Consider the following 22,770-nt stretch of genomic DNA (forward strand, 5'->3'; position numbering starts at 1 on the left):
CTGAGGTCATCGTCACAGTGTACACTTCCAGATGGGCACACAGAGCCGCGTGGCGGGTCCAAGCCACCGCCGTACGCCGGTAGTCGTCAAGCCTGTTCGACCGCTCTTGATCGGCAGGACCCTTCCAAGTCGCGGCAACAACAACCCTGACCGAACTGCCTCAACCCAGCTTAACCAGCCCGCCAGCCAGCCTGCCAGCCTCGTGAATAGGCCCCCGATGACCACATCGGACCCCGTATGAGAATTGCCCAGCCAACCGGCCAGTTGTCCGAGCAGGTTAATTGCAATATTGCCCATTCACACGCAGATCTCAGGTTCAACATGTGCCCCCAAGACCGCCTCTGAAGCCGGCCTGTCCTTACAGCTGCCTAACCACCACTTTCTTGTCGTCCAGGAAGTCCGGACTTCCGCATGACAGACAGACCGTTTCCATCCAATAGAACAAACGATCAGTGTCTTTTTAGCCCCGCTGTATTTCTTGCTCACGAGGTTGGAAGGGCACTGAGCTGTCATTGTCCGGTGGTTTCACACTACGAGGCGGGCAACGTAATGTTGACTGCTGCTGCGCCATGCTTATTGTTTAACCCAGCCGACCTAACCACCCCCACTGGGATGTGGGTGAACGACAGATCAGTTTGCCTCACGGCCCCTGAAGTTCATACCAGCCCATCAATGACCAATACAGTTTATAAAGATGTTGTGTCTCTCACTTGCTCACGCCGTCCATATGACGCTTCTGAGAACCATCGTTGTTCCACACAAGAGATACCAAACTGCAACTTAATAGCCGGCTAGTGTTCTTAAAGGACTACCGGGCGCAAGCTTGATTGACAACCAATTATGAAGTCGTCTATTCTTCCCCTATTTGCCGTCGCCCTGTCTCTCACGGCGACGGTCTCCTCGCTTCCAAGCCCACAAAACCAAGACGGACAATGGGACGCCAGCCAATGGGGTGAAGGTAGCAGTGGCAGCGGCAGCGGCAGCAGCGGAGGCGGACAAGAGGGAGGTTGGGATGCCGCATCGACAACAGACTGGGCGAACTCATGGGCTACAGCCACCTCAACTGGCAGCTATGCCGCATCAACAGCAGTGGAAGCCGCCACATCGGCCTCGACCTCGACCTCGACCTCGAATGTTGCCTGCAATAATTCGCCCGACCTCTGCTCAAGGCAATACAGCAACGTGACCCACATGGGCGCCCACGACGCGGCCTTCCTCCGGGACTCGTCCACGGACAACTCCGTCGCCGGAAACCAGTACTACAATGCCACGGCAGCCTTGAACGCCGGCATTCGACTGCTCTCTCTGCAGGTGCACAACTCGAATGAAACTCTTCAGCTGTGCCACACAACGTGCTCGTTGCTCGATGCTGGCACTCTCGAGGACTTCCTGGTCAAGATCAAGTACTGGATGGATGAGAACCCGAACGAAGTGGTCACTCTGTTGATTGTCAACTCAGATGACGAGGACGTGGCCTCCTTTGGCGCCGTGTTCGAGAGCTCCAACATCTCTTCGTACGGCTACGCGCCCGCCACCGCCGGCGCTAGCAACACCTGGCCGACCCTTCAGACCATGATCGACGAAGGGACGAAATTGGTTACATTTATTGCAACCATTACATACTCGACGACCTACCCCTACCTCCTCAACGAGTGGGACTACGTCTTCGAGACCGCCTACGAGGTCACCTCCCTCGCGGGCCTGAACTGCACCGTCGACCGGCCGTCGGGCGTGTCTGACGCTAGCTCGGGCATCTCCTCGGGCTACCTGCCCCTAATGAACCACTTCGTCTACCAGTCCATCACCAGCAGCATTGAGGTGCCCAACGTTGAGATCATTGACACCACAAATAGCCCCGACACGGGCACTCTCGGTACCCTGGGCCAGCATGCCGCCACCTGTAACTCGGAGTGGGGCACCGCGCCCGTGTTCGCCCTGGTCGACTTCTACAGCGAAGGCCCGGCCATCGACACGGCTGACAGCCTCAATGGGATCGCCCCTGAGGGAAGGTCCGATAGCAGCAGCGCGACGAGCGATGCCTCCTCGGGTCTCGGCCCCGCTGGAGCCAAGACCGGCGCCCTGGTTGCGTTCCTGGCTGCGGCTGTGTTGATATGCTAGGAGCCAAGTGTGATGCCGTCGTGGCATGCCTGCTCCTCATGCGCGTTTTGAAAGGTCTTGGGACATGAGTGATGACTGCCCTATTTTCAGTTGCATAGCGATGGAGTTCTTGGGATTTACGGGATACCATGAGACAATGCCTTTTGGATGCAAGTCACACCAATGCTTCCTTGGTGATGACTGAGAATACATAGACTTTCCTATATTTACAGATATTAATCATCTTCCACTTCACTCATATCAGCTTACTCTAGTTTTTCCCTCTGATATTGTGTGGCCCAATTCCAGTTGTTCTCCGTGTGCTCGTCACCGCTTGATGCACCTTAGTGGCCTCGACATTTTCCCTCGGTCACGATCATTACTTTACGGTAGGCAGCCCGGTCTCTGTCATCTCCCTCTAAAGCGCCAATAATGCGTCTGTTGGAAAATATGAGGTACCAGCAGTGGATTCAGTATGGCCCCACCGGACATGCGAGGATGATCGGTCTCGCAAGATGATGCTTCAAGTTAAAGCTTGGTGTCAATGCCCACCTCGTTGGCTCCACAGTCACTAAGCTCTTGCATCAGATGTTCAAGTTCTGGCTCTTGGGTACCTGAGATCCTTTTGTTGCCCACCTGCTGCCATGGTAACGGTTGCCCCCAAGCTGAATTCAGATTTCAACTCTACCCAGGTAAAGAGTCATCATAGGCACCTGACCAAGACTGTCAGTGCTGACACTCGATCAACGGCCTACTGGCAACGCCTAGCTTTGAAAGGTCCATGCTCTCCTTCTTGGACGCTTCAGGCATCCAGAAGTGAGGTTTTCCAACCCCAGTGCACATCTGCTTGATGTGTCGGCCATCATTGTTCCTCATTCATCCTCACCCTTCTCCCATTCCCTTCGGATCACTGATCTATGAAGATGAACCCTCCACTGGACGACCATGTTCTCCAGGCGCGAAACCTCCACGAGCGGTACCAGCTCTCAGACAAAGTTGTTGATCTCTTCAGAGTCTATGGCGAACATCACCGTGGCGTTGAGTCCCGTGGGACTATGGGACGAAGGCTTCGAACTTCGACGCTCATGAGGACCTGCACGGATACAATCTCTTCTCTCGCCTTGGCGATGCAGAATAATCCCACCCCCGAATGCATGGCCGAATGCAATGAGATCATCGCCTGTTGTACTGAGATGCTAAACATTGCCAGTGAGTCTGATTCCCAACACCACTATCCCCCTTGCCTCCAAACCTTCACATTCGTTCCCTCACTTTGCTTCAAGGACCTTCAGTTGTCTGGACTGTTGTTCGTGCAGCTCAACCTTCCAGTAGAATTCAGTGTTGACTCCAGGGCTTGCTTCCACAGACGAGTCCAGCCAGGACAAAGCATTCCCCTTCATGAAGCTTCCACAAGAAATCCGTCAGATGGTCTACAAGTACTACTTTCAAAACCTGACCCAGGAGCTTCCGTGGGCGCAAACCAAGATCGTCCTGAGATACCCTGTCGGTTGTGGCTGTGACACCAACAACTTGAAGAGCTATAAGAAAGGGGAGGTGATTCCTTTGGAGATGCCACTCATCTTCACGTGCTCGCAGATCAAGGATGAGGCTCTCGAAGTGTGGTTCCACGACCATATCTTCACATTTGGCTGCAGCTGCGAGCTTAGTGAGTGCGAATGATCCTTGCGAAGGTAGGGCTCACTAACAAGTTTCTCTCAGCCCACTATCTTCAGATAAACAAGAGTATGAAATATTATCTCAGGGGTGTCAAGGTCCATTGGAGAGGCGAAAAGTCCGACTCGGCGTTCAAGCTACTGCAGGAGGCCCCCAGGCTGAACAGACTGGTCGTGGTCATCTCTCGGTCTACTAGCAACATCAAATCTGCGAGAGAGATGCTACTGAGGAGGTACTGGCCCAACAGAAGGCAGACGTGTCTCACTGACGCGCTAGGCTTCGACGAGCTGGCGCAATTGGTGACAGAAGGTAGACAGATCTCAGTCGAGCACGTGGAAAGAACCACATCACTCCGCCGGTCTGACCAGGAGTGGTCTAGTCTGAGCAAGCTTCTCTCAGATCTTTCCGGAGGGATTAAGCTCGAGGAACCTCAGGATGGGAGGGCTGAATGGGTGAAGCGAAGAGCGGCCCTCGCCGCCGCCGCCGCCGCCGCCGCCGCCGCCGACGACGACGATGACGACCAAGTGAAGTACATCTGACCAGGACAGCTTACAGTTCGGCCCGAAGTCGTTGTCTCCAGATGAAGGTTTTTTTTTGGGAGCTCTGAACGGGCTCGACTGTTTTACATGGATGGAGATGTTGTTCTCAATCACCAAACGTGGCCGAGGACCACATTATTTCGTGGCACCGAGGTGGTCATCATACATTGCACATGAGGTGGCCGTTACGGTCGGGCCTGTAGACTTGGAGAATATATCAAACTACTGGCAAGTCCGCCTAAGACTTAGGCTGTCCCGATCAAGATGTGTCGCAACTGAATAATTACAAAATCCCCCACATGCCCTGGTGTCCAGGAGAGGAGGTCTCGTACTCAAAGAACGTTGCGGAAACCAGAATGGTCCCTTGATCTTGTCTAATAACGCGCCAGAGGGGCCTAGAAGGCACTCCGGGGCGGATCCTACTCAAGATCGGACAGAGGAGGTAAACTGTCGACCGAGTCCGGCAGAAGACGTGTGTGGGATTCGAGGTTGGAGAGGATAATGCGTCTCCGAAGTGAGAAGCTGAGGGTTTGTGACCCTATGCCTACCTTTGACTGACTGGTAAACAGTGTAGGATTCCAATTGGGTTTCCATGATGAAAGCGACAGCACTCATTTGCGTATGCCGCGTTTGTGCGCAGGTCAACTGTTTCTTTGAGTTGAACTGTGGCCTGGCACCAATTGTTGTGAAAGATGTTTGAGCAAGATTTTGCTATGAAGGCTACCCTCACTTCTCAGGGTTGTGAACCCTGGCAAGAGTGAGCCAACCATCAACCCCCCCCCCCCAAAAAAAAACCCGACCAGTAACACTGGTGACGGCAGAATATGAACCTCAAGTGAGGACCAAAGATACCGGCCGGGGATACCACTTTTTGCTCGAGTTGCAACTTGAGGACTTTGCTTCCACAAACCGTCGAGTCTCCCAACGGTAAAGCAAGCACTGGGGTCAGGAGAACCACAAAAGTCAAGGAATCTTGTGCATTACAACGTAGATGTAGAGCTCTACTCGAGATGAGTTTCAAATCAAGGCTTTAAGGACTACCTTGAACCTTTGGCCATTGGAGTCGCCACACGCGCAGTCCTCACGGAGTCAAATAAAGCCAGCCGCTAGCTAGGCAGACCTCAAGTTTGCGAAAAGTTATCCCTGAAAGCTAGGTGATACTTGCATTTCAAGTCTCCCAAAACTGGGTGAAGGGCTGGAAAAGGAAATCAACGATGACAGGAACCTGCTTTCTCTTTCCCTTTCCCCACTAAGACGTGGTCGACCCCCCGACCTGCCTGGCCAGACTTGGTTACTCCTCTTCATCTCCTTCTGCATCCTGCTCACTCTCATTCCTAGGCTCCTCGCTGTAGTCCCGCCCGTTTGCGGCCGCAGGTTCCTCGCTGTCATCTCGTCGACCGCCGTCTCCATCGTGCGACACGGCCTCGTCCGCCTCAACGTCATGATCACCTTCGTCCTCTTGTGGCGGGTCCGGTCCGACAAGGGGGTTAGCCTTGCACATGTCCATGCGGAGACGCCACTCGTCTGAAGGGTCCTCGGGGACAACATCAATCTCATCAACCTCGTTCTTCTCGCGCTTGAACTGGTTGTGAATTCTTCGCGGAGGCTCCAGCTTCATACGCTGCATGGATGGGTAGTACCACGCCACCTTCGTGACTGGGTCAATGCCGAACACCAACTCCTCGCTGTACTTGGTGTCGTGATCCAGCTCGCTCTCCACGACAGCGTTGTATGTGCGTGCGTAGTTGTATTCGAATGCCGGTTTACCGCTGTCAGCCTTGGTCTCCGGATTCAGGCTCTCGTCGTCGCGGTCGGGGTTGCGCAAATCGAATCTCTTGCGGAACATGTCGACGTGCTTAACCTTGTCGGCAAGGTAGAAGTTGTACGGCTGCTGGTTTGGCGGTTTGGGAAAGTTCTCCGGGTCGCGATTGTGCGCCTCTACCGCTGCGTTGTAGGCCTCTTCCTCCTCTGGCGACCGGTTGTATTTCAATATACTGTTGAGGAGGCGCCTGTCATAAGTCCCATCCTTGGGTATGGGGGGATGCGCAAACTTGTATGTGACATAGGCGCCAGAGTCCGGGAACGCGTCGAGGTCGGGCAGGACAGGGTAGGCCTCGACCACCCTGAGGTTCCTGAACTTGTTCACCGGAGGCTTGGTCGGGTGTCGTATCCGGCTCTTGTCCTTCAGGTTCTCCTGCGCTGCCTCAAAGCCCTTCTCAATCTTGCGCTTTACGTAGGCCGGTGTTCCGATGTCGGGCTCCGGAGATTTCCGCTTGAGTGGCCGCTGGGTGGCGCTCTTTGGAGCTTGACGGAATGGGCTGGATTTCGTTGTGGTGTTTGCATTGGAAATGTACTCGGTACGACGGAGGAAAGAGACAGCAGCACCGGCGACCTTGGGCTTGCCGAGGGTGGCCAGCGGTCGCAACAAGGCTCGGTCGTGGGGGTGGACTTGCGGGGGCTGCGGCGGTGCTTGGATCGCTGTTCAGTGTCAGTTGCAGGCCTTCAACCTCGAGCTTGATGGTGATCAAGACGCACAGCTCTCATCGCCGTCGAAGACACCTGGCATGCCCACCAGGTCCAAAGGCATCCCAAGCTCTGCATCTGCCTCAATGTTCAGCGGCTGCTCTCGCGCCAGGCGAGAAGCGAAGCCTGGTGTCGTGTACTGCCCGCTCGCGAGGCCAGTGTTTGGAATGTCGAGGAGCTTGGGAGGATTTGGCGGCGGCGGAAGAGCATTGGAATATCTGATCCTCGCGATGAAGTCTTGGCGAGCGTGTGAAGACTGTGAGGACGACATGTTGACAATTGGTGCCGACACGAACGACCGATGCCTTGAGCGAGGACGCCTCGTCAAATTGCGGTCGTGGCGTCCGAGGTGTTGGTCTTTTGGGGATGCTCTGCGGGAAACTGGGAGCTGGAAGAGTTGCGGCTGCCAAGAGACGATGGCCGGTCTGGCGTTTGCATGGGTGCGCTTCCTATAGTTGCACGACGGTTAAAAGACACGCGGGGCGTGTACCTACCCGTACCCTTGGTCCGTCCCCAGCCCCTTTCCCCAATTCCCCCATTAGGCCCTATTCTGCAAATTTCAGAACAGGAAAGACGATAGCATCATTGCGCTCAATCTAGGCCTGGTTTGACGAACTGTAATCCTGCACAGTACAGACTGTTCCAGCACCGGGGACAGACAAGTGACCCGGCCGTACGATACTCACGCCTGCAAGCTGGGAGAGGTCAAGCCGCTTCATTCTATAGAGGATCGTAGTCTACCTATCGCGTTCTTCCCTTAAGCCCTGATTCCAGCTCCCCATCTTTCTGGCCCTTTCGACCAGCTAGAGTACCCAAGCAAACAGCAACGCCTCAGGTCGAGTCCGTAACGTGTGCGCCGATTATACGACAAAGCTTGGAGGCGGTACCTGCCTCCGTCCATCATGCAGATGCAGATTAAAAGGGGTCATAAAGTTGATAACGGGGAGCTCGGCACAGAATCAGAATATCTCATATGCTTGGGCCATTTTATTGTCGTAGCAGAACTTGTGTCGCAAAGCTCTGGCCTCCAGTCTTTTCCGCCCTACTCGGCGTTCCTGTTGTACCGTGTCTTGCCCATGGTGAAGGGCACGTAGCGGTACTTGATCATGTGTTGGATTTGCTTGCGCACTGGGCTTCGTTAGCATACTCGCAAGCCCGGGGGGAAACGCTCGACTTACTGGTCAAGAAAAACAGGATGAACCAGTACATGACCAAGACGGGCCAGAACACCGGCACGTTGAAGATTTCGAACCAGCTGCAGACAAAGCCGATGACGATGACGCGAGTGGCAGAGTGCCAGAACTTGAATTCTGGCAGGCGTCGGATGAACGGCCTGAACTCCTCGTCCTGCTTTGTTGGCAAAGACCCGGCCGCGCCATCCTCCATCTCATTATCGATGGCCTCATTGGAAGGGTCGAACTTGGGCTGCAGGAAGGCAAGGAAGAGGTTGAGCAAATAGATCCCGAGGGCGTAGGCCACTAGTATGTTGTCAGTGGGAGAGGCGCCGGGCAGTTGAACGAGCAGTGAAGGGTGAACGGACCGATGTACCAGCCTTGCGCGTACAGGATGCGCGCAAAAAACATGAGCAACAAGACAGTCGTCCCGACCCATCTGTACGTGACATATGGAGTTGACTGGTCCAGCAGCGCCTGGTATTGCCTTTGAAGTTTCGATGTCTGTGCCGACACCGAGGCAAAGGGGGTCTGGTCGGGTTCAGGAGCATCCATCGCGACGAGATGGGACGACTACGAGGTGGTTGTTGGGGAAGACGGATGCAGCCGTGAGCATGCAATAGGCGGGGCGGCGAGGCGGCGAGGCTTCGAGGCTTCGAGCGAGAGGGTTGAACACGGGAGGTGGTTGAGGTATCGTCGCAGGGCGAGTGGTCCTCGAAGGGCGGACACAATAGGTCGGACGGGTCGTGGTGTCCGCAAAATGGATTTAAAGATGGTTCCAGCCTGCGACGACTTTGAAATCTGTCTAGAGCTGGAGCTCACTAAAAGGGCTCCGGTGGGCTCCCAAGGCTCCCGGGTCACCCAACCAGTCAACCAGTATTTTTGATTGGGCCCCACTTCTCTATTGCGCTGATTGACAGACAGCCCAGGTCCATGTGCCGCCCCCTGAGCCGTGCTGAGACCCCTGTTGTCTGTCCCACAGGGGCTGAACGGTGGGAACGAATGCCCATTGCCAGTAAACGCCGAATACGCGTTCACCTGTCTTGCCTGCGCATGCATTCACATACCTGCCCAGCTTGCCCAGGTACCCACGGATGGGGCTAGCCGGTACCCCTAGTGGGGATCTGGAGCACCGGGAGAGCTGTGACGACACTGCTCCAAAAGGCAAGTAGCTCGACCTCGGCCGACGGCAACCGTCGGTCTTGGATGGCTACGGCGTGTCGCACGCTTTTGTCCAGGCCCAACTTGCAGTTTGAATCCGGTTGTCGTTCTTCTACCTAGACCTAGACACTGCCTAGGTAGACTCTAGACCCCAGGTATTTGCCCATTCGGTCAAGTCCTTGCACCACCAGCCACAGCGCCCCGCCCGCTTTCGATATTGGCATCCCTTACTCCCGCGGCATAGCGTCGTCGCCCCGCTGCTTATCGCCATAGCTGCGGAACTTGACTCTCATTGCTCCAAGATGCAAAGTCTCCGGAGTCTGAGGCCAATTGCCTCCAGGCTCCAGTCCTCGACGCTGCCACGAGTCTCCCGCGCCTCTTTCTCCGCCTCGACGAGAATGAGCTACGAATATATTCAAGTTTCCGAGCCGAAGCCCGGTGTTGGGCAAGGTACGCCGTCCGAAGCTGCTGGGCATCACACGCGCACATGGCCGATGGCTGATGATTGATTTCCCTCCAGTCACACTGAACCGGCCCAAAGCTCTCAATGCCCTGTGTACCCCGCTGATCACCGAGCTCAACGAGGCTCTGTTGAAGTTCAATGCCTCGGACAGCGTCGCGGCCATCATCCTGACGGGCTCCGAGAAGGCCTTCGCGGCTGGCGCAGACATCAAGGAGATGGCGCCCCTCACTTTCTCGCAGGCGTATCGCAACTCGTTCATCGAGTCCTGGTCCGACCTGACGACCCAGATCAAGAAGCCCATAATTGCCGCGGTCTCTGGGCACGCGCTGGGCGGAGGATGCGAACTGGCTATGATGTGTGACATTATATATTGCACGGACAAGGCCAACTTTGGCCAGCCAGAGATCAAGCTTGGCACCGTCCCGGGAGCCGGAGGAAGCCAGCGCCTGACGAGGGCCATTGGCAAGTCTAGGGCCATGGAGCTGATCCTCACTGGGAAGTTCTTCTCCGGGCGGGAGGCTTACGAGTGGGGAGTCGCCGCCAGGACATTTCCGACCTACGAGGAACTAATGCAGGCTACATTGAACACAGCCGAGACCATAGCCGGCTACTCAAAGGTTGCCGTGCAGGCTGGCAAGGAGGCTGTCAACAAGAGTCAGGACCTGCCGTTGCGGGACGGTGTGGAGTATGAGAGGCGCGTCTTCCACAGTCTGTTTGGCAGCCAGGACCAAAAGATTGGCATGAAGGCATTTGCGGACAAGACGAAGGCAGAGTGGAAGCACGAGTAGGTGAAAATCATAAACCAATCAAGCTACTGCCATCTCGGAAACACAGAAGTATAATACACAGCCGGCCAGAGCAAGAGGTGTGCTGTACTTCTGGCAACATGCATAAACCACGCCACGCCCAATTGAACGATCGCGTCCACGTCACTCATCGCACTGAGGTCGTTCGAGAGTGCTTAAGCCTGCGTGAGGACGTCCTTCAGCAGGGCATCCCTGAGCAAATCGCCTCGCGAGTAATTGTCCCACTAAGGATATATAGGATCGTATGAGATTATATCCCATAGGAGGTTCATGTGCAGGAGACCTCCCCATAATGCGAATATCCCATACAAAGCTGGGCAGTGAGCATTGCCCACGTGGTCCACTATATCGACGCCGTGGCCGCGGGGCGGTCAACTGAACCAAGCTCGTCCCTATAATATCGGGTCTTGTCCAGATGTCTCGAATCACACTCCACTATAGTAGTCGATCATGGTGCTGCACACATGATGTGTCGTGCAAGTGGAGAGTTCAACCAAGCTTACCCCATTTGCCTGGCCAAGCAGCTTGCTCTCATAAGCGCCAAACATCAAGAAACCGGAGCCACTCGTAAGTCAAGCCTCTGCAGCCACCAGGTCCATACCTACTTAGTGCCTACTTTAGTAGGTAGGCTCTTCTGCTCTTGGATCTCCTGCTGTACTTCTGCGAATCTTCGGGTACGGTCCTCGATGTCTGGAGCCCCGTCTCCTCGAGTTGTCTTTGGATGGATCTACAACGCTGGACCCTGTTAGCCCATTCCGACCTGCATAGTCTGATCGGTTCCCAGGTAGCTTAGCTACTTGCCTGGGCCCTTGACCTGACAGCCTGATCGATATAACCCTGGCGGAACCCTGATCCTTGCCACTGCACGTGTGGTCAAACTCCAGTCTTTCCTTGCTGTTCGCGACTTCCTGATCGCAGAGCCGAGGGCGCAAGCCCTTGCGGGAAGGGAAAGCATGGAGTCGTCCAAGCCGGCACTGGATCTGGAGAAAGAGCTGACCTGCTCGGTGAGTTGCCTCCAGATGTCGTCTGTCTCAGTCGTCTTGCCCATGTGCCCCGCTCCTCCGCCCTTCTAACCACTGTGCCGAGTCAGATCTGTACCGAGCTGCTCTACCACCCCCTTACGCTTCTGGACTGTCTGCATACCTTTTGTGGCGCCTGCTTGAAGGACTGGTTCGCATGGCAGGCTCACGCAGTCGAGAATGGCCCCGATCCGCCAGCCCCCGGCGCTTCCGTCTTCACCTGCCCCTCGTGCCGGGCACCGGTGCGGGACACGAGACACAATGCCACTGTTGCCTCGCTCCTGGACATGATGCTTGTTGCGCACCCGGACAAGGCGAAACCAGACCCTGAAAAGGAAGAGATGGATGCCAAGTACAAACCAGGAGACAGCGTGCTTCCCAGGCTGAACATCCCAGAACGAACTGTCGAGCAGCTACGCCTAGAGGAGCGCGACAGGACCCTCATTGAGTCGGTGCGAGAGATGAGTCTTCTCGAGGCTGTGAATGGCGAGCCAGCCACCTCCAGTTCGCGCCAGCACGGATCATCCACGAGGCACAGGAACGGGAGCTCTCATCGGACCAGAGACACGAGCTCGACCAGGAGCGGCGATTCGCGGCCTCGGGAGCGCCAGCATAGGCGTGGAGCCACCGCAGATAGGGAGTCTAACCTCAGAGCGGAGCAGAATGCGAGGCTGTCGCCCGACCATGTGGGATCAAGGTCCGAACACAGCCGCAGTAGCAGCAACGAATCCAGACGAAGGGCGGAGGATTTGAGGGAAAGACAGAGGCGTCACATCGAGCACCAGTCGTCTCTTCGCTCCCTGATTAGCTCTTCAGACGCAGCTGACATCGACATGGAGCGAGAGGTGGAGGAATTCGCCCGGCAAATCCAGGAAGAGGGCCTACTGGACGGATTGGACCTGGAGAACATCGACCTCATCAACAACGACGAGCTGAGCCGCAAGATCACTGAAGCATACCGGAGGCGTCAGCGAGAAAGAGAAAGGATGCGTCACGAGGAAAGGAGCCGCGCCACCTCTCGAAGCTCCCATGCTGGGCCGTCCGAACCCAGGCCTCAGCTAGCTGTTACGTCGAGGTCAGCAAACCGGCAGACAGATCGTCATTCAAGATCAGCAAGTGCCACGAGTCAGTCCGAAGAACGCAGCAGGCCGCCTATATCTTCACGCTCTGCGACTCTGGAAGTTCAGGAGCCGAGGAGGCGTCGGCGTGCCGCCAGCGGAAGCAGGGACCGCAGTTCGACCTTACCGGCCGGCCCTACCCAGCCAGAGGTCAGGGTTGGCGCACGGTCTCAGACAGACTTGAATGCCAGGTCAAATAGTCTGAATACTTCCTCCAAGAGGCCAGCCATTGGGGATGGGCGAAGTGCAAGCACATCGGACGTCCCAAGCAGCAATCCAGTCCTTGTACAATCACCACCTTCCACGGCTTTGCCCTTCAGCGCCCGAGCCAACGGTTTGAACATATTACAGCCCCAAGAAAGGACAGTTGCCGACCCGAGCTCGAGCTCGAGCTCAAGCCGGCAGAGACCCGCTGACGTTGTCTTGGGGCCACCCCTGAACCCTACTCCCACCATGACCAACGCGAACCTACTGGCATCTCCGACGTCCAGCGCTGGCCACCAGAAGCATCGGACATCACTCTTCGCAGAGCCTGCAATCAGATGTGACCGATGCCGCCGAGACCATATAGAGTACGAATTACACTACAACTGCGCGGACTGTAAAAATGGCGACTGGAATATCTGTCTAGACTGTTATCGTGCCGGAAAAGGGTGTCTGAATTGGTTTGGTTTCGGCTATGGTGCATTCACCAAATGGGAACGACTGCGCAGATCTGATCCGTCCTTGCCAGAGCCTCACAAACTTATGGCAAGCCGGTTCCTCCAACCTACAGCCATGGTGGCATCCGCAGCTGAAGACAGAAAGGCGTGGTCGACTGAAGATCCATACGAACGGTTGCAGAGCGGGACCTTTTGCGCGCTTTGCCTCACATGGTCGAATGAGTGCTACTGGCGTTGTGATGTTTGCAACCAGGGCGATTGGTAAGCATCTTCGAACACAAGATACTTCTCGATGAACTCTTCCAAGACTGGTCTCAGTCTTGCCACTGTTTGTCTCAATGCCTTTTCATAGGCAGCGGAATTTGGGAAAGGCCGTGGGCACATGGTGGCATGCTCATTCCTCTCTCCATATCCGCATGACATCTCCATTAGCACTTTGATAGCTGACTGCATTCTTCAGGGGTTTCTGCAACGACTGTGTCAACCAAGGCAGGAGCTGCACGCACGCCCTGCTTCCGCTGGCTCATCAGTTTTCCCTGAAGTCAGCGGGATCGCTGCCACCAAGTCCTCGCTCGCCATCGCGCCCCTCATCAGCGACCATGATGGTGGGTCTAAACGCAACAAGCATCGGCCCTTTTAAAGTCATGACCTTTATCACTACGTGTGATATTTGCAGAATGCCCATCGCGCCCACGCAGAGTCGCTTCCACTGTTTTACGTGTATCAGCTCGATAGTGCCAGACTCGAGACCCGGAGACTACGACATATGCGAACAGTGTTATGGTTCTATGAGCTCAAATGGTCGTATCAACCCGGAGAACGGCCCATCTGGCTGGAGGCGGTGTCCCAAGGGCCATCGAATGGTAGTGGTGGGTTTCCAGGATGGCAGTGGCGGGCAGAGGCGTTACACCGTGCGTGACCTCGTCGGTGGCCGACGCTTGCAGGCTGAGACGGTGCCAGAGGAGCCTGGCTTGCAACGATGGTTTTGGTATGAGGGTGACGACAAGCGCGAGAGACTTGTGTCCAGCGACGTGGCCCAGAGCATAGACACAGGGAACCCGACATTTCCGCCTGATGGCGGGTTTGGTCTGAGAGCGACCGCAAGGTGGGCTTGGTATCCCGCTCCCGAGAACAGTGACGAGCTTCTGTTCCCCAAGGGTGCAGAGATCACGGAAATTGAGGACGCGAATGGGGAGTGGTATCATGGGGTTTACATGGGCTCAAAAGGCTTGTTCCCAGCCCCGTATGTGAGGCTCCTGGAGTAATGATCAGACGAGCATGATGAGCAAGGATGGCAGGAACCAGCTCTGGCTAACAATCCGAGAATGAGCTGTATATATAATGACGAGCATGAAAAGGGTCACAAGCATCTGGTAGGAAGCATGAAATGGTTTCAACGGATCTACAGCATGTATCAGGGCATGTTATGACTTGTACAAAACATCATCAATGGAATGAGTTGAATTAGGAGAACTGCTGACTGGAGAGGTGAAATTCACTGAAAGGATATAGACTGGGCCCTCAATGATAGTGTCCTGTTCCCAATTCCAAGATGTCTAATCACTGATCACGAAATCATTTATCAGTAATACTCAAGCCAGTTTCAAAGAACTTTTAGCTCAGGACAAAACAACATTTGCTTTCTTCCTGAATGCCACGAGAGGTATGTCACCTTAGCGCAAGGCACCATTGCCAGGTACCTCCGTACTTTGAGGTGCTGAGGCTTATCGATAACCGGCTTTTTGGGTGGGCATCATTTGCTGCTTTCCAAAAAAGTCAGGGCCCTTTACTTGAATCGACCTTACTTTCGTCAGATCAACCATACTTCAGCATTGTCCACCAGGAAATCAGCTTCAAGGCTGGCTTTGCAGTGGCGTTTTACTGATTGAAAACAACTTTCACTCACGAATCTGGCAAGAGTGCCTTGCTGTCCCATAACGAGGACTGCTGCTCATCGCAGCTTGGGAGGCTTCCTACTCGCCCCTCCAACACGCACACTCGCTGCGATACCCTCGTCCCTGCCCACTTTCCCACCAAAGTTTTGCCTCAGGAATTCTTCAAGATGGCAAGCCCACCTGATCAGGCCTCTTATTCCGTTCAGGATACAGACACCCACCAGCAGCATTTTCGCAGCCAAAATCGTCACCACGACCGACCACATCACGCAGCACAGCAGCCATCTCACAATCCAAATCAGCCAATGAACTACATGCCTTCTGTACGAGCAGCTTCAGAGAAGAAGTTGGGTCTTCTTCATTTCAGCTCCCCTCAGAACCATGGCTGGCACGGTGACGTGCGCAAGCGGTACGTGTTTTCTTGATGCTGCCAGACCGCAAGTGATGGCACCCCTCACACTCATTCCTGCAGCTCTTGCTACTGCTCACTCACCCATCGATTGGCTGAACATGAAAAGCTGACTGCAAGCAGATTCACAGACTTTCTCGTGAATGAGATCCAGAAGAATGGCGAGGTTCTCCATCTCACAGATTACAACCTGGGTCCCAGACCTACTGACGCAGTAGGTTACTTCATCCTCCCACTCTCGTCTGCTCGAAATGCATGGCTGACTGCAGTACAGGACGTTCACATTCCTGGACAGCCTCACCAGAATGCTCAAAATGGTACCTGTTCGGCCCCCGCAACGGAAGCACAGGCCTTTCCCAGTGGTGCTGTGTCAGTCCAGGTCAGCGATGAGGACGTTAAAGTTCTCTGTGATCTCTTGGGTGAGCCTACCACACAGGCACTAAAGAACCTTTTCGAACGAATCGGGGCGTCTGGAAATAGCAGACTTGACCCACGAGCAAACTCGGTCAAGTTTCCTCCCATGGAGCGATCGCAACGAGGAAAAGTTCATCAAGTAAGAATCTGTCACTGAAGCATACAGGGTGCATCTAACAGTAAATACAGGAAATTCGCCGCATCTTCCAATCCAAAATAGACACGGAGACTGGAACCGATGGGATAATCACTGCGATTCCGTCCAATCGTTTCACTAAGAACCCTCGTGCTGGTGGCCAGCGCCACCGCTCTACCCAGCCCTCGTTCAAGAAGATGGGGGGCGAGTATCTTCATTTCACCCTGTACAAGGAGAATAAAGATACCATGGATGCAATCAACCAGATTGCCCGTATGCTCAAGATCAAGGCGAACAACTTTGGCTTCGCTGGCACCAAGGACAGGCGTGCAGCTACAGTCCAGCGCATCAGCGCCTTCCATGCCAAGCACCAAACCTTGGATTTCCTCAACAGCCAGATCCCCGCCATCAAGTTGGGCGACTACAAGTACAGCAAGTACCCGATACAGCTTGGAGACCACGGTGGTAATGAGTTCAAAATCACTGTCAAAAATGTCTCTGTCAGCCGTGGTCAAGGCTGCTCGCTTAAGCGCCGAGTCCAAATGGTCACCCAGGCTGTCGAGTCGGCCGTTTCAGAAATGACCAAATACGGCTTTATCAACTACTTTGGTCTCCAGAGATTCGGCACCCACTTCGTCGGGACGCACGAGCTCGGCAAGATGTTGCTGATGGAAGACTACGAAGCCGTTATTGACGGAATCCTCCACGTCGACCCGGATTACATGAGCAAAGTAATGTCTGGCTCCGTCGAAGAGACTCCGGCGAACCGAGACGAGATCAACCGCGTCCGCGCCATCATTCAGTGGAAGACTGCCAGAAACGCGAAGGCCGCGCTTCAGTATATGCCGAAACGTTTTGGCTCCGAGATGAACGTCATCAGCCATCTTGCTAAGAATCCGCGTGATCCTCAAGGTGCGATTCTATCCATCACACGCGGCATGCGGAACTTGTACCTCCATGCCTACCAATCGTACGTCTGGAACCATGCTGTCTCCCATCGTTGGGCCAAGTATGGATCCAAGGTCATTCCTGGGGACCTGATTTTAGTCAACTCCGCAAAGACCGCTGCGGATATTGTCGACGACGAGGTCGATGCAGCCGCGGCTGACGAGCCTCAGTTTCAGAGAGCCCGGCACCTGAGCGAGGTCGAGGTCCAGAGTGGCAAGTTCACCGTCTTTGATCTTGTGCTGCCAGTCCCTGGTTACGACGTGATCTACCCAGACAACGATATCGGCGAATTCTATGTTGAGTTCATGTCGAGGCCAGAGAATGGTCGACTGAATCCCCACCAGATGCGCCGATCGAAGAAGGACTTCAGCCTTAGCGGGGCTTACCGTCATATCGTCGGCAGATTCATTGGAGAGCCAAAGTGGGAAGTTCGCACCTACACGGATGATAATGAGCAGATGCGGCCGACAGATGCCAACCTCATCGAGCAGCGCAAGGCCGAGCTCAAGGCGAAAGAGATTGCCAAAGACCCAGAGATGGTGGCCGCCGCTGTCGGTTGGAACAACTTCGCAGCAGACCCTGCTGCCCACGATGATAAAATCGACGCAGAGCGTCGTCGCCAGATGAAGGAGAAACCCGAGGTTGAGCCTCGTGTCAACGAAACCTGGATCCAGCGGTCCGAGGATGGTAGCCTCAAGAGAATTAAGACTAGACATGAGGCTTCTTCTCTGGAGTCGCAGTCCAATGTGGCTACCGGACCCACGGCTACCAAGGTAGCCGCACCACTCCACGGCGATGCCGTGGAGGGTGAGAGTCTACAGCCCGTGCGGATTCTGGCGCCTACGCGGCAGCCAAGTGTCCCCGAGTCTGGCAATGCGGGTTTCGCAGCCAAACCAAGAACGCTTAGCCACGAGCTTCCAGCACCATCTTGCCAGGCTGAAGCGCCCACTCCTGAGGCACTGGCCCATCAAAACGCAATCGCGATGGAGACGCTCAACAAACACCTGCAGGATCCTATTTTGACAAAGCCCTCGACGAGCATGGCAACAGAGGAAGCCGAGACTGCCCTTGCTGCAAGTCGTCCTAGCAGCAGCGGGACCGAGAAAGGTGCCAGCACTCAGGTAGCCCCTGCCGGGAAGGAACCGACGCCCACCACAGGCCAGCCAAGAGCAGAGTGGTTCAAGAAGAGAAATGACGACCGTCTGACCAAAGAGGCCGTTGAGTCTTTCACCCAGAGAGACCTTTCTTCAGTGGACGAGGCTACGGTCAAGATCGCGGTCGTGCTCGAGTTCAGCCTCAACGCAAGCGCCTACGCCACAGTCGTTCTGAGAGAGCTCATGGCCGAGGTGGAGCCAGAGAAGGAGGGCAGTCCTGTCAGCCCGTCCTAAAAAGCCCACTCGCAATGTCCGCGCGCACTTCAAGTGCTTAAATGCGCCGAAACCATGGCTGTCTTTGCCACCGTCTCTTCACGCAACTAATTGCGATGGCTTGATGGGACACCACGCCCACCAGAACATCTCATGCTGCTACTACTGCCTTTGCAACGATGCACCGAATGGCTGTGAACCTGATGAAAAGTGCTGGATGGATGAGGAAATATTGTATTACGGAGCACGCTGCGTGCCATTTGACGCAGCAACTACGGCCGGAATTGGCCACCCTCGCAAAAGATCTGACCGGAACCTGTGGTCCTGTGGGCCCGCCTGTGTGCACATCATCTGGGCTGCGCTCACAGATTTGGTTTGATCTGTACGCTCTGCTTCTGACTCGGGGCTCGAAGTGGACTCTGCGGCATTTCGCAAATGGGGGGTTCCCATTGGCCGCTGGCGTGATTCGTCTCGAACCCGGTTCGCCTTCTAAATAATCCTGCCTTGCGCAGGACAAAGGGCCACAATATGGGGAGATGCCCTCCTTTCAAATGCTTGGAAAAGTTTTACTCTGGGGACGTTGTGTACGTTGAGGATAGATGTGGGCCATTTCGAGTCGCCCAGGTACAATGCGGAAATGTGGTTTGGCTTGGTGGGCGGGCGCGGCCCTGTTGTCCCATGTCAGTGTTTTGAGTAAATACCCATGAATGTGGTTTGTTTAACTAGATACCCGCAAAAGCAATGGTTGAACGAAAAGGGTGGTGGTCATGAGCAAAGGACAGGCATCAACATGTGGCTAGAATCACTAGAGCCACTGGCTTCACTCGGCTTTCTTTCAACGCAGAGTGACTTACACTTAGATCGATGAAACCGAGCCAGCATTCACGTATTGATGTCGCATCAAGGGGCAGTGGCAGATTTGAGAACATCCCTTTCCATTTCCACTAGTGACTCCGTAACCCTGTGCTGTGGGCCCTCCTAGCCTTCCGTGAATTTTCAAGATTTGTTCAAGCCTCTAAGGCTACCCAAGACTGAGCCTCACTTCCAGTATCCTTCGCTTGTTGTGCGAGACTGTACCAATCTTCTGCCTCGCGGCAACCCCCTTTCACCCCAAATGTCCCAGCGATTAATGTGATCCATGTTGGTGATTCCCGACCTGACCAAGATGTGGATTTGTGTGTCTGTGGACGGTGAGTGTGTGATATGTATGTATGGCCTTGTGGGCTAGACGCTCGCGCTATGCGGTTTCGACATGCTCCAATGCTAACCGTCCTGGTATGATCGATTCGAAGTGTGCGATCGGCCGTTGCGGTGCTATATGGCGTTGTGTTGATAAAAGTTCTCGGTAAAGTTTTCCTCATCGCTGCGGCTGAGAATGTGATGCTCTGATTCTGTATGCAATATGGTCTTCTGTTCCTGGTGCGATTTCCATCACTTTGACCCCTTGTCGTCCCAGCCCCATACTTGGGACAGGTATTTGCCCATGTTGACGCGCTTCGTCTTGAGCTCCGTCATCCATGGGTGCTCCAGCATCTTCCACGGCATGCCGCGACGCTTGGGGTTCTTTTCTAGGCTGTTGCAGGCGGGTCAGCTGTGTGCTCGGTTCAGTCAGCAGGAGGCGACTTACCAGCTCTCAATGAAATGCTTGAAATTGTCACTCCAAAAGATGCCCGCTTCGGGTTCGTCCTTCAGCTTGGGGATCGGCTGCTGTACGATGTACGTCAACAGGTCGATCAAGCCGGCCCTAGGCTGCATCTCTGTGCCGTCGGCCGGGAATGGGAAGCGGTGTTGGGCAACCTCGAGCAGTGTCACGCCTGTTGACCACACGTCCGAAGTAATAGTATATGTTTGACCCGTGATCCGCTCCGGCGCCATGTAGTAGCTTGTGCCAATGAATGTGTTCGCCTCGCCCTTGGTACCAAAATCCCCAGACACGCCGAAGTCGCACAGCTTTACCTCACCGTTGCGGCAAAGGAGGATGTTAGATGGCTTAATGTCTCGGTGAAGGATACGCTTAGCCTCGAGGTAGGTCAGGCCTTGCAAAACACCCTCGGCGATCTTGCCCAGGACTTTCTCGCCTGTCCGGCCGCCGAGACGCTTGACCTCCTTGTAAATGCTGTCGAGTGATCCACCCTCGCAGAACTCCATGGCAATGGAGATGGTGGCAGTAGAAGGCTCGAGGAAACCGCCGTAGTACCTGCAGATGTGCTCAGACGCGCAGCCCTTGTTGAAATTGATCTCCCGCAGGATTTGCTTCTTCACATCAGGATCTGGGTTCGTCGTGATGACCTGTAGCACGCACGAGTTAGATAAGCGCGACGAGGTAGCGAGGTGGGGATTGCAACGGTGCCTCTTACCTTGAGGGCAAAGACGGTCTTGCCTCCCTTGAGCTTGCACCTCGTGACGGCACCTCCGGCGCCCTCACCGAGGCCACCAAGCTCGACGATGCGGTTCTCCATGCTCACGATGCGCCAGCCCTCGTCGTCCAGGTCCTCGGCGTCCAGCGTCCTCGCCTTCTCCAAGCTCATTTTATCGAAGGAGGCTTCTAAGCCGTGCATGCTGCCCTCGCGCTCCATGCCGGCGCCACCCTCGCTGGCGTTTGAGTAGAGAGAGCCCACGGCGCTCACGGGGTCGGGAGTGCCATGTGGTTTTGCGCCGCCCAGGCCATATTGCGAGGCGAAGGAGAGGGCGGAATACTGCGAGCCGGCCGAGGTGGGGTTGCTGCCCCTGCCGTCCAGCGGCCCGAAGCTGCCCGTGCGGCTGTGGGCAGCGCTGCTCTCGCTGCCGCCACTGGCACTGTGGCCTGGTTGAGAGCCACGCGAAGGTTGGTGTTCTTGAGGGGCGACAGATGTGCCCATTGGAGTGGCAAGGTTGAGCTTGGGCAGGGGCGGGCGGGAGGGCTGGCCGAGACCGGGCCCGGCGCCGACGGGCTTGACATTCGGAGACGGGGGTATGGCGAGTCCCAGGCGAGGCGTGCGGGCGCCGCCACCTCTTGCACCTGGTATGGCGGGGCGGAGGAGAGGAGCTGGGGCGTTCATCATGGGGACGGGATTTGGAGACTGGGAGGAGAGCATTGGTGGTTGTGGATCCTGTGAATTGGACATGTGCTGCGGCAGAGGGTGTTAGTACTGTGGTTTGTGTGGTCAGGGGACACACGAGGACGGCTGGAGTCGAGCAGATATAGTGGTGTATGACGGGCTCAAAGGGGTGACGAGGCAGGCCGGCGGAGATGGTGGGTGGGACAAAGAAAACTTACCTGTGCGGCCGGGTCGCCGTTAGAGTTCCCTTGCTCATGCATCATGGGGCAGGGGGACGCAAGCAGAGCCTCTGTGGAGGCGGACACCTGTTGGACGGTGAGGGCGGGAGGTTCGGCCGAGGTGGAATCAACAGGCGGCTGTGCCTAGTGTATATGGTGGATGACGGATTGTGGGCGGTGGATTAGGCTTTCCCGGGCAAGCAATGAGCCCGTTGCGAGGGTACGGAAAATAGGGGAGGGGGGGAAACAAGCTCAGACGATCAATGCTAGCCGTGCCCGTGGGGAAGTACGTCAGGTCAGGTCAGGCTGGCCTGGTCTGAGAGAGATAGAGATAGAGAGAACAGAAAAGCAAGGCAGGAGGCAGCCGATGACCTCAGACGCGAGGTGGACGAGCAGGAGACCAGGAGACCACGCGTCGATTTCGGCCAAAGCTCGCAATGCGAATGCTGGTGCTGCTGGGTGGTGCTTGCTGGGGCAAGGGCAAGGGAGAGGTCGTGTCGTGTCTGTCGAGTCGAGTCGAGTCGGGATATGGAGTACAGGGCTGGCTATTTGATGCAACGTCGGCTCTGCTCAGTCGACGGGGAATCGGGCAGACGGTGGCTTAGGCCGGGGAGCATGAAGTGAGCGCCAAAAAGTTGCTATCAGGGTCGACGGGGACAACAGGGACAACTAAGCTCTGCATGGCTCAGCTGATAATTGCGATGCAAATGGAGGCCCAACAGCGACAGCCAACCTGATTATGGAGCAGAGATGTGTCGAGAGGGAGAGAGAGAGAAGATAGTTGTCCGACTGTCGGTTGCGTCTTTCTGTGTCTGGGTGGAGGGGGGTATTTCCAGTTTGACCAGGCCCAGCCAAGGACGGGGTCTTGGATTACTGTGTACTGTGGTGGTATGGTACGGCAACAAGGCAAGTGCAGAATTCAGGGCTCAGGACTCAAGAGCCCGAGAACTGGGGCCGACAAGGGTCCGGACGGTTGGTTCAATGCTGCACCTCACCTCAGACCTCAGGCACTGGCTAAAATGGCCCCAGTGGGCGAGAGTGGGCACCTGGTCCAGGCGGGCAGGCGGGCAGGCGGGACGGGCAGTGAAGAGTGACATCTGGAGGAGGAGCG

General features: G+C 55.5%; 8 protein-coding genes across 8 annotated transcripts; 5 read left to right on the top strand and 3 right to left on the bottom strand.

Moving 5' to 3' along the window:
• Positions 1-28: 28 nt before the first annotated feature.
• KVR01_008423 (uncharacterized protein) lies at positions 29-2,376 on the top strand. The gene has a single exon (XM_044794140.1). It carries the CDS (start codon positions 841-843, stop codon positions 2,116-2,118), a length of 1,278 nt encoding a protein of 425 aa, XP_044642190.1. The 5' UTR covers positions 29-840; the 3' UTR covers positions 2,119-2,376.
• Positions 2,377-3,020: 644 nt separating this feature from the next.
• On the top strand, positions 3,021-4,310 carry KVR01_008449 (uncharacterized protein; the record flags this gene model as incomplete). The annotated part of the gene is made up of 3 exons (XM_044785014.1): positions 3,021-3,306; positions 3,464-3,763; positions 3,817-4,310. The coding sequence occupies 3 exons, from the start codon at positions 3,021-3,023 to the stop codon at positions 4,308-4,310; spliced, it is 1,080 nt and encodes a 359-aa protein (XP_044642216.1).
• A 1,291-nt stretch (positions 4,311-5,601) lies between these two features.
• KVR01_008860 (uncharacterized protein) lies at positions 5,602-7,104 on the bottom strand (the record flags this gene model as incomplete). Its single annotated transcript, XM_044783901.1, has 2 exons — positions 5,602-6,788; positions 6,846-7,104. 2 exons carry the CDS (start codon positions 7,102-7,104, stop codon positions 5,602-5,604), a joined length of 1,446 nt encoding a protein of 481 aa, XP_044642627.1.
• Positions 7,105-7,875: 771 nt separating this feature from the next.
• KVR01_008720 (protein retrieval receptor) lies at positions 7,876-8,560 on the bottom strand (the record flags this gene model as incomplete). The annotated part of the gene is made up of 3 exons (XM_044793092.1): positions 7,876-7,961; positions 8,012-8,311; positions 8,374-8,560. 3 exons carry the CDS (start codon positions 8,558-8,560, stop codon positions 7,876-7,878), a joined length of 573 nt encoding a protein of 190 aa, XP_044642487.1.
• Positions 8,561-8,954: 394 nt separating this feature from the next.
• KVR01_008835 (uncharacterized protein) lies at positions 8,955-10,645 on the top strand. Its single transcript, XM_044788074.1, has 2 exons — positions 8,955-9,616; positions 9,687-10,645. The coding sequence occupies exons 1-2, from the start codon at positions 9,469-9,471 to the stop codon at positions 10,415-10,417; spliced, it is 879 nt and encodes a 292-aa protein (XP_044642602.1). The 5' UTR covers positions 8,955-9,468; the 3' UTR covers positions 10,418-10,645.
• Positions 10,646-10,724: 79 nt separating this feature from the next.
• KVR01_008552 (uncharacterized protein) lies at positions 10,725-14,778 on the top strand. Its single transcript, XM_044783832.1, has 3 exons — positions 10,725-11,439; positions 11,526-13,495; positions 13,695-14,778. Exons 1-3 carry the CDS (start codon positions 11,389-11,391, stop codon positions 14,497-14,499), a joined length of 2,826 nt encoding a protein of 941 aa, XP_044642319.1. The 5' UTR covers positions 10,725-11,388; the 3' UTR covers positions 14,500-14,778.
• A 280-nt stretch (positions 14,779-15,058) lies between these two features.
• Positions 15,059-19,345, top strand: KVR01_008863 (pseudouridine synthase PUS7). Its single transcript, XM_044791485.1, has 4 exons — positions 15,059-15,538; positions 15,662-15,752; positions 15,813-16,091; positions 16,142-19,345. Exons 1-4 carry the CDS (start codon positions 15,297-15,299, stop codon positions 18,422-18,424), a joined length of 2,895 nt encoding a protein of 964 aa, XP_044642630.1. The 5' UTR covers positions 15,059-15,296; the 3' UTR covers positions 18,425-19,345.
• Positions 19,322-22,622, bottom strand: KVR01_008637 (uncharacterized protein). The gene is made up of 4 exons (XM_044792019.1): positions 21,660-22,622; positions 20,761-21,510; positions 20,031-20,692; positions 19,322-19,976 (listed from the first exon to the last, which is right to left on the bottom strand). The coding sequence occupies exons 1-4, from the start codon at positions 21,702-21,704 to the stop codon at positions 19,835-19,837; spliced, it is 1,599 nt and encodes a 532-aa protein (XP_044642404.1). The 5' UTR covers positions 21,705-22,622; the 3' UTR covers positions 19,322-19,834.
• Positions 22,623-22,770: the final 148 nt, after the last annotated feature.

The sequence above is a fragment of the Diaporthe batatas genome (assembly GCF_019321695.1).
Source record: "Diaporthe batatas strain CRI 302-4 chromosome Unknown Contig00010, whole genome shotgun sequence".
Classification (NCBI taxonomy): Eukaryota; Fungi; Ascomycota; class Sordariomycetes; order Diaporthales; family Diaporthaceae; genus Diaporthe; species Diaporthe batatas.